The 13898-nt window shown below is 52.4% G+C and overlaps 1 protein-coding gene across 3 annotated transcripts in view; it reads right to left on the bottom strand.

The window, feature by feature from the left end:
- LOC105485272 (chromatin assembly factor 1 subunit A) overlaps positions 1-13898 on the bottom strand; it is a 42397-nt gene that overhangs the window by 3795 nt on the left and 24704 nt on the right. For all 3 annotated transcript variants that reach the window (XM_071086042.1, XM_071086043.1, XM_071086041.1), the window contains 6 exons: positions 10537-10763; positions 9818-9986; positions 9636-9716; positions 8653-8745; positions 7082-7346; positions 5714-6177 (listed from right to left, as the gene is read on the bottom strand). In XM_071086042.1, coding sequence (XP_070942143.1) covers positions 5714-6177; positions 7082-7346; positions 8653-8745; positions 9636-9716; positions 9818-9986; positions 10537-10763 — 1299 coding nt within the window. The remainder of the gene's footprint in view (positions 1-5713; positions 6178-7081; positions 7347-8652; positions 8746-9635; positions 9717-9817; positions 9987-10536; positions 10764-13898) is intronic.

Here is a 13898-nt window from a genome sequence, read left to right as displayed (position 1 = left end):
GGTTTCACCGTGGTCTTGATCTCCTGACCTTGTGATCCGCCCGCCTCGGCCTCCCAAAGTGCTGGGATTACAGGCGTGAGCCACCGCGCCCGGCCGGCCATTTTCAACTACCTTTTTGAAAGAATAGTTAAGCAAAGAAGAGTCTAAGAGTCCCCTGTAGACTCTGCTGAGGGACATTCTGATTTGGAGGTGTCTGGGGACATTAAACAAAAGGAACACGCCAATTTCTTCAGAGCCACCTCAAGTCACTGGGCCCTTGCTCCACACAGGAGACGTGCTGACACACTAGGCTTTTTTTGGATCCAAAATTTTTCAGAGCAATCACCACTCTTCACCCTTCAGGCTCAAGACAGGCTTTAACACATGACACCAAGCCGGCAGCTTGTTTCACAGGGATAGCTGTCATCTCGCCAGCAACACTGCAAGTGCTAAACGCAGACACGGAGGAGCGCAGACTATAGAAAACGGGAGTCAGGAAAATGTTTAGCGACTACATGGGATGAAGATGGTGTCACTAACATCTACGCCTTTTTTTTTTTTTTGAGATGGAGACTTGCTCTGTTGCCCAGGCTGGAGTGCAGTGGCACAATCTCAGCTCAAGTGCAACCTCCATCTCCTGAGTTCAAGTGATTCTCCTGCCTCAGCCTCCTGAGTAGCTGGGATCATGGGCATGCACCACCATGCTCAGCTAATTTTTGTGTTTTTAGAGATGGGGTTTCACCACGTCGGCCAGGTTGGTCTCTAACTCCTGGCCTCTCAAGTGATCCGCCTGCCTCGGTCTCCTAAAGTGCTGCAATTACAAGCCTGTGCCACCGCACCCAGCCACCTATGCTTCTTTAGTTTTATCTCGATCACATAATGTTTTGTCGGCAAGGGCAAACACATCCTTCCTTGTATTTTAAAATTTTTAAATAAAACGGAGGCCCAAAGAGTTGAGGTGTCCTAGGGCTTCACAGATACATGGCACTTCACCCCACTAGGTCAGAATGCCTTATGAGTATCTCTTTTGAGCTCTAAATAAAAAGATTTAAAGACTCCTTGGCTCAGGTCTGTAATCCCAGTACTCTGGGAGGCCGAGGCAGGTAGATTGCTTGAGCCCACAAGTTCAAAGACCAGCCTGGGCAACGTAGCAGGACCCAATATCTACAAATAATAATAATAAACCTCTTCTTGCATGAACATGGATGAAGCTGGGAACCATTATCCTCAGCAAACTAACGCAGGCACAGAAAACCAAACATCGCATGTTCTCATAGGAACATGTGGACATAAAGAGGGGAACAACAGATACTGGGGCCTACGTGACGGTGGGAGGGAGAAATTCAGAAAAAAACTTTAATACCCAATAAATCATCTATACACCAAACCCCTGTGACATGAGTTTGCCAACCTGCACATGTACCCCTGAACCTAAAATAATAAAGGGCAACAGGGCAACACCCTGTTTCTTTAAATTAGAACAAAACAAGAACAAAACAAAAAAAGATGAAAACTCTCAAATCGGGACAAAAAGTGTAACCTAGTAAAAACATATGGACGTACACCCACTTGCAGATGAACGGCTTATCACTACCCGGGGTGCAGAAGCATCAGTCAGCAGCTTTACCAAATGCCAGGAGGCTGGAGAGAGGATCGCTTGAGCCCAGGAGTTGGAGACCAGCCTGGGCAACATAGACCCTGTCTCTACAGAATACTGAAAAATTAGTTGGGCATGGTGGCACGTGTGGTGCCAACCAATTTTGGCACGTTTGTCTCAAACTGCAGGAGGTTCAGCGCTGGAGGGTAAGCATCAAGCTGGGCCTGGGTCTCCACTCCTTCACGTGTGACCTTCGTGCGTCCACTGCACTGCTGAGCCCCAGGAGGCCCTCACCTGGGCCACGCAGCAGAGACCACCAATCACGCACATGCAGCCACCACTGCCATCCATTAGCAGGTGAGATGCCATGTTTTGCTGACTCCAAGGCCCTCCCAACCTCTCTGACCCACTCTAGTTAAACTGGGTGCACCCCTCTTTCCTTGTGGTTAGGGATGATAATAGGCACTCACTGTCCCCAAAACACAGTAACTCACACGTGGTGCTGGGCGTGTGGGGCTCAGGGCGCCATTTTCTGGGTGGGGAAATGCAGGTTCCACATGTTGACAGGGAGCAAGAGCAGTGCTTGGGAGGCCGAGGCAGGGCACCACACCCCAGCTGGGAGAGTCAGTTGCCACATCAAATCAGTGGCGGTGGGTGGGGAAGGAGGCCGTCCAGGGTCTGGACTGCTGTGTGGAGCATGAGACCCCGAAGGAACATCTGAGGGACACAGGGGTTCCCAGGGGAGGGCTGATTGGTAAAGGCCCTGGAACATTGCTTGCATAGTGACACAGCCAGATAGGACCTTCCCGCCCCAATCATTTTCAGACTGGGGAGCTCTGGTTCCCTCTAAGGCTGTTCAGGTGACCAGGGAAAAAAGCACTGCTCACACAGGGCCTGGACAAAACACGTCCAGCAAAGCTGTGTGGGGGCCTCCTGGGGCCCCAGCTCCAATGCACTGGGCTCCCCTTGGCGCCAAGCGGCCTCCACAGAGCCAGGGGAGCTATGCATATGACACGCTGTAAAGGCACAGAGGCTCTAGGGAGTGCCAGGAACAGTTTCAGTCACAGCCCCAGACCCTTTGGGATGTTCTGATGGCCCCTCCTGCTGTGACAGTTGAGGGAGGTTTGCAGCATATCAAGGCCCCGCTATGCTGGCAGCATCATCTCAGGAGCCATTTCTCTCGCCTCCCTGCCCCTAATGACCACCTTTTTTTTTTGAGGTGGAGTCTCACTCTGTTGCCCAGGCTGGAGTGCAGTGGCGCGATCTCGGCTCACTGAAAGCTCTGCCTCCCGGGTTCACGCCATTCTCCTGCCTCAGCCTCCCGAGTAGCTGGGACTACAGGTGCCCGCCAACACGCCCGGCTAATTTTTTTTTGTATTTTTTAGTAGAGACGGGGTTTCACCGTGTTAGCCAGGATGGTCTCGATCTCCTGACCTTGTGATCTGCCCGTCTCGGCCTCCCAAAGTGCTGGGATTACAGGCGTGAGCCACCGCGCCCAGCCATTTTGTTGTTGTTGTTGTTGCGCAGGCTAGAGTACAACATTATGGTCTCGGCTCACTGCAACCTCCACCTCCTGGGTTCAAGCGATTCTCCTGCCTCAGCCTCCCAAGTAGCTGAGACTACAGGCGCCTGCCATCATGCCCAGCTAATTTTTGTATTTTTAGTAGAGACGGGGTTTCACCATGTTGGCCAGAATGGTCTCGAACTCCTGACTCAAGGTGATCTGCCCACCTCGGCCTCCCAAAGTGCTGGGGTTACAGGAGCGAGCCACCGCGCCCAGCCAACAACCACTTTTAATCTCAGAGAAGAGGATGCACGTGGGGGCCTGGGGTTATCCACTGTCTTGCTCCTTGTTCCAAGTCTCTGAAAACCTGTAACTCCATCAGATCGTGGCCTCGGAGGAAAGCCTAAGGTTCACAGGAACAGATAGGTCTGTGTTAAGAGTACAGATTAGAAATGAAACTCAGGGAGCCAGGCACAGTGGTTCATACCTACAATCCCAGTGCCTTGCGGGGCCAAAGCAAGGGGATTGCTTAAGCCCAGGAGTTGGAGACCAGCCTGGGCAACATGGTGAAACCCTGTCTCTACAAAAAATTAGCTGGGTGTGGTGGCATGCACCTGTAGTCCCTCTCAGCTACACAGGAGGCTGAGGTGGGAGAATCGCCTGAGACTGGGGAGGTCAAGGCTGCAGTGAGTGGTGATCTTACCACTGCACTACAGCCTAGGCAACAGAGTAAGACTCCCGACTCAAAAAACACAACAAAACAAAACAAAAAAAAAAAAAAAAAAAGAGAGAAACTCAGTTACGAACAGTGTGATAAGGACAAAAAGTATGCAATGAATGTTACTAAAGCTGATCTATGGCCAGGGGTGGGTGCCAGGGGCCACTGGCTCTATGGGCATGGGAGTTTTTTCCTAAGATCAGGCAGTGCCCCCACCACACACCCCATGGCTCCATGCACTTGTGCCTCTGAGGCACCCATGAGGCTGGAATCACACAGCCATTCATTCCCCTTACAGGCTCCTGTCTGTGGCTTACACTGGGCGGCGTTCTGCATATCCCCGTGTCTGAAAGACCGATCAGAGTGCCTGGCACACAGTAAGTGCTTAATAACTGTGCTTGAATGCAAAATTCAAGAACCGCTGAACAAAAATAAAAATGCTACCACATGGGATATTATTCGGTGTGAAAAAAAAATGAGCTATCAAGCCACGAACAGACATGGGGGAACTGTCAATGCATACCGCCAAGTGAAAGGAGCCACACGCGGTGCGATTCCAGCTACAGGGCAATCTGGAAAAGGCCGATCCACGGAGACAAACAGGCTGGTGATTTCCAGGGGATTGGACGGACAGAGCACAGGGGCCTTTCAGCAGGGAGAGGCCTCTTTGTTCAGAACAGTAAAGGTGGACGCACAGCATCCAACATCCATTCAAATCACAGAACCCTCTACACCAGGAACCAGCCCTAACAGAGACCGTAGACTCTGGGTGGTGGTGATTTTATGTATTGATTTTTAGAGACAGGGTCTCGCTGTCGCCCAGGTTGCAGTGCAGTGGCATGATCATAGCTCACTGCAGCCTCAATCTCCTAGCCTCCAGCAATCCTCCCGCCTTAGTCTCCTGAGTAGCTGAGACTACAGATGCATGCCACCGCCACTGCTTGGCTAATTTTAAAATTTTTTCTTATAGAGATGGAGTTTTGTCATGTTGCCCAGGCTGGTCTCCAACTCCCAGGCTCAAGTGATCCTCCCACCTCGGCCTCCCAAAGTGCTGGGATAACAGGCTTAAGCCACAGTGCCCGGCCTGAGTGCAATGACTGTAACCAGTCCACTGCTCTGGAAGGTGATGTTGGTAAACGCGTGGCTTGGCTTGGCTTTGGGGAAGGAGGTGTATGTGAACTTTCTGTACCTTCCAATCGATTTTGCTGTGACCCTAAAACTGCTCTAAGAGTAGTTTTAGGCTGGGCACAGTGGCTCAAGCCTGTAATCCCAGCACTTTGGGAGGCCGAGATGGGCGGATCACGAGGTCAGGAGATCGAGACCATCCTGGCTAACACGGTGAAACCCCATCTCTAAAAAATACAAAAAAACTGGCCAGGAGAGGTGGCAGGCGCCTGTTGTCCCAGCTACTCGGGAGGCTGAGGCAGGAGAATGGCGTAAACCCGGGAGGCGGAGCTTGCAGTGAGCCGAGATCTGGCCACTGCACTCCAGTCTGGGTGACAGAGCGAGACTCCGTCTCAAAAAAAAAAAAAAAAGTAGTTTTAAAAAAACACAAAAGCGCCGGGCGAGGTGGCTCACGCCTGTAATCCCAGCACTTTGGGAGGCCAAGGCAGGTGGATCACGAAGTCAGGAGTTTGAGACCAGCCTGATCAACATGGTGAAACCCTGTCTCTACTAAAAATACAAAAATTAGCCAGGTGTGGTGGTGCACACCTGTAATCCCAGCTACTCAGGAGGCTGAGGCAGGAGAATCGCTTGAACCCGGGAGGTAGAGGTTGCAGTGAGCCGAGATCGCACCACTGCACTCCAGCCTGGGTGACACAGAGCAAGACTACATTTCAAAAATAAAACAAAACAACAAAAAACAAACAAAGAAAACCGCCCCCAGGGGCACCCACTGCCCGCCCCACCTCACCTGGCCGTCGTGCCTGCGCTTCTTCATGAATTGGGTGATGCACATGCTGCCCGCTGACTTCCTCTTCAGTGAGATGGGAGTGCCCTGGCTGGGTCCCGTGGAGGGGACGCTGCCACTGTCCTCTCTGGGGGCCGAGGGCACTGAGGTCACGTAGCTCCACTGGCATGGCACGGGCAGGTGCTCCTGCTGGAAGCTCTGTAGCACCTGCGGGTGCACGTACCAGCACATCCTGAAGTCGGGCCGCTTCTCGTACACTGAGTTCTCGGAAATGAGCCGCTTGAGCCGGGACTTAGAGGGGATGGCAGCGTCCTCGCTGGTGGTGTGCAGGCAGGTAGTGGAGGGGCTTGGGGGGCTGCCGGTGTGCTTGCTGAGCAGTCCCCGGCGGCAGTGCTCCTGGAACTCCCGGATGATGACCTTGCTCCCGTTCACGTTGCCATGCAGGAGCGGCAGCAGCTGGGCCAGGACTGGCGGGAGGGAACATGGACGGGCATGAGGTTTGGGGAGCCACCTATCACCACAGGCCAAAAACCAAAACACACACAGCTCCTCCTCGCCACTGAGGCTCCGGGCATGGCCAGCTTCAGGGATAGGTGGCCTCATGAGGGCGGTCGTAAGACAGGGCAGCACCCACGCACCTGCCCAGAAGTGAGCCTTGGCCGGGCACATGCGTTGCCAGGGCTGACTTCAAATGCCTGCTGTTCCTACCCAAATGGCAGCCCTGCTCTCCTTGTGTGCCATAGTCCCTCCCCAGTTTTTTGAGTTTTTTTTTTTTTTTTTTTTTTTTTTTAGATGGGGTCTCGCTCTGTCACCCAGGCTGGAGTGCAGTGGCAGTATCATGGCTCACTGTAGTCTGGAACTCCTGGGCTCAAGCAATCCTCCCACCTCAGCCTCATGAGCAGCTGGGATCACAGGTGCATGAGACCATGCCCAGGTAATTTTGTATTTTCTGCAAAGATGAAGTTTTGCCATGTTGCCCAGGCTGGTGTCGAAGCACTAGGCTCAAGCGATCCTCCCACCTTGGCCTCCCAAAGTGCTGGAATCACAGTCTTGAGCCACTATGCCCGGCCCCTCCCTGGCTTTTGAGAAAGCGTAGCCCCCACTCCAGCACACTCTGCGCCTGAGTCCTGGTTGATAAAACAAGCCTGGACCTGCCTCGTCCTGCCGCTGGGGACATCATCGAATGTACGGATGTGTGCGGGAAGAGGGCTGGCCTCTGTTATTTGTGGAAAGAACATTTGCATCATGGACCCACTAGCCTATGAGACTCTTGCCCTCAGCCCTGAAATTAGCTGGGCCCAGGAACAGGTGGGTGGCCCGGCCACGCCCCTGAGAAGGGGAGGCCCTGTCTGAAGCCCCACCCACACTCACTCTGCTGGTCTCTGTTCTCCCGCTTGGAGGCCTTGGAAGCCTTGGGCGTCTGCTCCTCCTGGACAGGCACGGTCTCCAGGAAGCAGGCTGCGAACTGCTGCAGTACCTTCAGGTCGTCGCCTGCGCAGTCTCTGTCAGCTGCCCACACGCAGCCAATCTTGACGGGCTGCAGGACGCGAAAGCGCTTCCCCTTAGCCAGGAACTCGTCCCACTCCTTGGCCTTCAGTTTCTGGCGGACCTTATGGTTCTCAGGGTCGGCACACTCCTTGTGGGTTAGAAAGCAGAAGTTTATTTGGGGTTCATGCTCCCCTATGCCCGGGCACTCTTTTGAGGTTCCAGTCTCAGCTGGCTGGGGAGCCAGAGGAAAGGACAGGGGCGCAAAACTCACAGTGTCAGGGCCAGGGCAGAGCACACCGTGCGCTGGCTGCCCCTCTTCCAGATGGAGTAATTCACACCTGGTCTCCTTTGGGAGAGTCACAAGATATTTCTGAGCTCACCCATGAGGCCTCTTTTAACACCCCTCTGAATTTCTGGTGAATGTGTGATCGTGGAGCTGTTTAACAGGGTCGGGTGCCTACCCACATGGCCCGGGCATCTGGCAGACACATGTAGGGCCTGAGACCACTCTCTGACAGACAGTTCAGGCCTTGGTGGTCAGATATGCACAAGGAATGCATAGCCCTCCAGCACAACCATGAGACAGTCCCACCAAATCCCCACTTCCCAAACAATAGGCCTGAGATACTCCCACCAAATCCCCACTTCCCAAATGACAGGCCTTCAGAGCCCCAAAACAACTTGCTTGAAAGAAAGTTCCTGCCGGGTGCAGTGGCTCACCTGAGGTCAGGAGTTCAAGACCAGCCTGGCCAACATGGTGAAACCCTGTCTCTACTAAAAATACAAAACTTAGCCAGTTGTGGTGGCGCATGCCTGTAGTCTCAGTTACTCGGGAGGCCGAGGCAGTAGAATTGCTTGAACCCGGGAGGTGGAGGTTGCAATGAGCCAAGACCAGGCCATTGCACTCTAGCCTGGGTAACAGAATGAGATTCCGTCTCAAAAACAAAAAAAAAGAAAAAGAAAGAAAGAAAGTTCCACAACCTTACGGAATCCAGAAAGGGGTGGCAGGCAGGTTCACCTGCAGAGACGTGGGGAATCTTCTGGAGAGACAGGGAAGTTCTATGTTTTATTTTGGGTGGTGGTTACCCACATTCACTTGATTGTTATAAGTCATCAAATGCAAACTTATGATGCACACGTCTTGCTGCATGCTGACTGTATGTCAGCTAGGGTGGTTTCCAGCCTTCTAACCCAGACCACGGCCACGCTCCCTCACCAGGGTGTCTCCTCCTATGGCTCCCCTCACTTGCAAGCTCCTCCTCTGTCTGCCACCCTTCCGGGTAATACCAAGTTCAGGCCCAGCCATTCCCACAAGTGAGCTTGCTTGCTGAGAAGGCAGTCCAAATCTCGTATGGCTGGGCTGGGACCCCCGTCACCCTGCCAGGTCAGGCCACTGAGCACCAGTCCGGAAATGAGCTTTTTCTGAGCCAGTGACTCCCTCTTCACTCCCTCACCTCTGTCACACCTTCGTCCTCAGACAGGTACCCATGGGGCACAAAGAAACCATCGTCCTCATCTTCATCCTCTCCCATGTCGTCGTCATCATCCTCAAAAGGAGAAAAAAAAAAAAAAAGAGTTCAGCAGATAGAAAAGCAGAGTATATGCCTTGTTAAAAACATAAAGTAGGCCAGGCGCAGTGGCTCACACCTCTAATCCCAGCACTCTGGGAGGCTGAGGTGGGTGGATCATCTTAAGTTAGGAGTTCCAGACCAGCCTTGCCAATATGGTGAAACCCCGTCTCTACTAAAAATACAAATCTTGGCTGGGCACGGTGGCTCACGCCCGTAATCCCAGCACTTTGGGAGGTCGAGATGGGTGGATCATGAGGTCAGGATCAGGAGATGGAGACCATCCTGCCTAACATGGTGAAACCCCGTCTCTACTAAAAATACAAAAAAGAAATTAGCTGGGCGTAGTGGCGGGCGCCTGTAGTCCCAGCTACTTGGAAGCTGGGGCAGAAGAATCACTTGAGCCTGGGAGGCAGAAGTTGCAGTGAGCTGAGATCACGCCACTGTACTCGAGCCTGGGCGATAGAGTGAGACTCTGTCTTAAAGAAACAAAAAAATGTAAAGCTGTGAACATCTGCTCGGCATGGCCTCCTGACAGACACTGTGAGCGTCGGCAGAAAGCCCACTAGGTCACAGCAGCTGGGCAGTCAGGTGGAAATGGTGCGTGGCAGGCCGGCAGGAGGCGAGAGGGGGCTGTGGGGCCATGGTGCAGATGCGGACGGGCTCCCACCCCCAGCAGCCATGTGGGCGAGTGTCACCAGATGAGATTTTGGGAGAGGAGGTACGTTCGGGTTTCAGGCCGCACAGCAGGTCAAACACCAGCTGTCAGTGAGTGAACACAGCTGGGCTGCGTCCTTAGCCCCTCACTGTGGGACAGGGACTCAAATACAAGCCATCTGTCAGTGAACACAGCTAGGGCACATCCTTACCCCCTCACTGTGGGACAGGGACTCCCCGGGCTCCTCTTCTTCCCACTCCTCATCACTGTCCACCTCATAGTCGAGGAGCTTCTGAGAAAAGAAACACACGGGACTCACAGCTGCCTTCAGGGCTGGAGGAAAAGGGCACAGTGAGGAGATGCAGGGACAGAGGCACTCCGGGGCCGGCTCACCGTGTCCTGGGCCCAGGGGTCTCGTGCGCGGATGAGCACCGTCTTCTTGTTCCAGGTACCCCAGTAGGCCGGCCGGTGGTTCTCACAGAACTGCAGGAGCTTCATCCTGCTGAACTTCCTCCTCTCGGGAACGCCATCGCCCTTCCCACGCTCCACGATCACGACGTCACTGAGAAGGAAAACCCCAGGCTCAGGATTGCGCTGCCTTACAGACGTGCTCACAAACCTCTCGGGAACCTCCCAGTGAAGATGGCCTAACAATTCTAGAAAGATGGGCATTTGTTAAAAAGTAGCATTGCCTATCCCCAAAGAAAGGTCAGGAACATGGACTGGAAGGACAGACGGAGGAGGGTGCAGCCTGCAGGGGAGAGGGAAGAAGGCTGCCCAGGTGCAGCTGCAGAGCATTTTTACCAAGGGAGGTTCTGTGGAAACAGGAAATTTGCAAGATGGGGGGAGGGGAGGGGTATCCTTCACTGGAGACCAGCAGGGAAGTAAGATTCCTCCAGGAAGAGCAAGGAAGACAGGGAGAGGAAGACTTCAGGGGCTCACAGGAAGGCCAGGTGGAGAGAGGCCTTAGTCAGCACCGAAGTCCAGGGCCCGAGGGCACTAGGAGGCAAGCAGCAGAAGGACCCCAAGTTCCCACCTCGGGGACCCCAGGGTTCAGGATGCTGCCCTCCAGCGTCACTAGTGGGTGAAGGCCAACCTCCTCAGGCTCTGACCTGTTAAAAATATCTGCATTCCGGGTGGAAACCTGGGTGGGTCCGGACCTCAGGGGCCGCCGGCCTTTGAGGTCTTTCAAGAAGGAGAACTCGCCGCTCTGCTGCTGGAGAAGCTGGTCTAGCTGACTGCAGAGGTCTGGATGGAAGGCGGTCCGACGCCGAGGGGCCAGGACCATGTGCTCTTTAATTTCAAAGGGGGCAAACTTCCCACAGGAGCCAGCCAGGGTCTGAAATCAAGAAGAGACCCGATGGGGTCTTCCAGCAATGGGAGAAAGGAGGCACCATGGACGCACACAGCGGGGTGCTGGTGGGATTCATCCAGGCTAAGGTCAAGGTGCAGACTCAAAAGCCCAGGCACTGTGTGGGTCCACAGAGGCGAGTTTCCAGAGATACAGGGCAGAGGGAAGACTGGTAGTCTCAAGGGCTGGCGGTGGGGGGACAGACTACAAGGGAGCTGTTTTGAGTGATGGAAATAGTGTATTATCTTCATTATGGTTAGCTGGCCCTGTAATTTGTCAACACAAATGTCCTGAAAAGGGTGTATTTTATTGGATGTAAATTATATCTCAACAAACCTCGCTTTAAAAAAAAAAAAAGGCCGGGGGCAGGGGCTCATGTCTGTAATCCCACCACTTTGGGAGGCCGAGGAGGGCAGATCACCTGAGGTCAGGAATTCGAGACCAGCCTGGCCAACATGGTGAAACCCCATCTCTACTAAAAACACAAAGATTAGGCTGGGTGTGGTGGCTCATGCCTGTAAACCCAGCACTTTGGGAGGATGAGGCGGGTGGATCATGAGGTCAGGAGTTCGAGACCAGCCTGGCCAAGATGGCAAAACCCCGTCTCTACTAAAAATACAAAAATTAGGCCAGGTGCGGTGGCTCATGCCTGTAAACTTAGCACTTTGGGAGGCCGAGGCGGGTGGATTGTCTGAGCTCAGTTCGAGACCAGCCTGGGCAACATAGTGAAACCTGGTCTCTACTAAAATACAAAAAATTAGCCGGGCATGGTGGCATGCACCTGTAGTCCCAGCTACTTGGGAGGCCGAGGCAGGAGAATCACTTGAACTCGGGAGACGGAGGTTGCAGTGAGCCGAGATCGTGCTACTGCACTCCAGCCTGGGGGACAGAGCGAGACTCCGTCTCAAACAAAACAAAACAAAACAAAAATTAGCTGGGCATGGTGGTGGGCACCTGTAATCCCAGCTACTCAGGAGGCTGAGGCAGGAGAATCACTTGAATTCGGGAGGCAGAGGTTGCAGTGAGCCCAGATCGCACCACTGTACTCCAGCCTGGGAAACAGAGCAAGACTCCTCAAAAAAAAAAAAAAAAAAAAAAAAAAATTTTTTTTTTATGAAAGATCACAACTCCTCTTCTTTTTTCTGAGATGGAGTCTCACTTCACTGCACAGCCTGGAGTGCAGTGGTGCAATCTCGGCTCACTGCAACCTCTGCCTCCTGGGTTCAAGTGATTCTCCTGCCTGCCTCATGAGTAGCTGGCATTACAGATGCCTACCACCATGCCAGGCTAATTTTTGTATTTTTAGTAGAGACACCATGTTGGCCAGGCTGGTCTCAAACTCCTGATTTCAGGTGATCCACGCGCCTTGGCCTACCCAAGTGCTGAAATTACAGGCCTAAGCCACCGCACCTGGCCAAAAGGAGAAATGTCAGTATAATAAAGACACTGTAGCTGGGCGCGGTGGCTCACCGGTAATCCCAGCACTTCGGGAGGATAAGGTGGGCGGATCACCTGAGGTCAGGAGTTCAAGACCAGCCTGACCAACATGGAGAAACCCCGTCTCTACTAAAAATACAAAATTAGCTGGGTGTGGTGGCGCATGCCTGTAATCCCAGCTACTCGGGAGGGTGAGGCAGGAGAATCGTTTGAACCTGGGAGGCGGAGGTTGTGGTGAGCTGAGATCGCACCACTGCACTCCAGCCTGGGCAACAAGAGTGAAACTTCGTCTCAAAAAAAAAAAAAAAAAAAAAAAAAAAAAAAAAAAAAAAGACAGACACTGTAACGAAGAGGTAACAGGCTGAGACAAAATATCAGAGGATCAAATACCAGACTATGTTTTAAAAAAAAAAAAAAAAAAAAAAAAAAACCTCTTACAGAGCAGAAAAAAAAAAAAAAGAAAATACTGTAGAAAAATAGGTTAAAAAAAAAAAGGAATTGGCAAGTCATAGAAGAACTAAAATGGCAAACGAAAAGAAAAAGATGCTCAACTGCACCAAGAGTCAAGTAAAAATGGGAAGTAAAACAGTATAAATTTTTTTTGTAATCCATCAGACTGGCAAAGTTAAAAGAAAATTAATCCCCATGGAGTGATAGCAGAAAATGGGAGATTTCCACGTATTGCCAGGAATGTGCATCTAAGTTTCCCGTCTGGCGGGCACTCTGGCCATGGCTCCTGACGCTTCAGCAATGTGCTATTTTGTCCTAGAGGCAAACTCATGCTTAGTTGGCTGTCCCGGAGGAATGCATGTGTGCAGAGAAGCATGCGCAGGGGCCCCCACTGCACCACTGAGGGGCATAGAGGCTGAGATAGTGGCAGGCTCTGTGGCTCACGCCTATGATCCTAGCACGTTGGGTGACCAAAGCGAGAGAACTGCTTGAGCCCAGGAGGTCGAGACCAGCCCTGGCAACACAGTGAGACCCAGTCTCTACTAAAAATAAAATCAGGGAGGCTGAGATGGGTGGATCATCTAAGGTCAGGAGTTCAAGACCAGCCTGGTCAATATGGTGAAACCCCGTCGCTACTAAAAACACAAAAAATTAGCTGGGCGTGGTGGCGGGCACCTGTAATTCCAGCTACTCGGGAGGCTAAGGTAGAAGAATCGCTTGAACCCAGGAGACAAAAGTTGCAGTGAGCCGAGAGATGGCGCCACTGCACTCCAGCCTGGGTGACAGGGCAAGACTCCGTCTCTAAATAAATAAATAATAATTTTTGTAAAAAAAGAGAGAAACTGTAAACCGTATCATTGCATTATGAAGCATTATGCAGCAGTGAAAATACATGATGTGGATCTCTGGCTGTCACGACAGGATGTGTGGGTACAACAATGTCACACTGTGCACCTTCAAGATATGCAATTGTTGTCAAATGCTTCAAGATACAAAGGACAGGCCAGGTGCTGGGAGTCACGCCTATAATCCAAGCACTTTGAGAGGCCAAGGCTTAGAGGATCATTTGAGGCCAGGTTGTCGAGACCAACCTGGACAACACAGCAAAACCCAGTCTCTACAAAAAATTAAAAAATTAGGCCGGGCATGGTGGCTCACGCCTGTAATCCCAGCACTTCGGGAGCCAAGGCGGTCGGATCACCTGAGGTCAGGAGTTCAAGACCAGCCTAGCCAACA

This window comes from Macaca nemestrina, chromosome 20 (genome assembly GCF_043159975.1).
Source record: "Macaca nemestrina isolate mMacNem1 chromosome 20, mMacNem.hap1, whole genome shotgun sequence".
Classification (NCBI taxonomy): Eukaryota; Metazoa; Chordata; class Mammalia; order Primates; family Cercopithecidae; genus Macaca; species Macaca nemestrina.
Note: the sequence above shows the minus strand (reverse complement) of the source record. Positions and strands in the feature narration are given on the sequence as shown.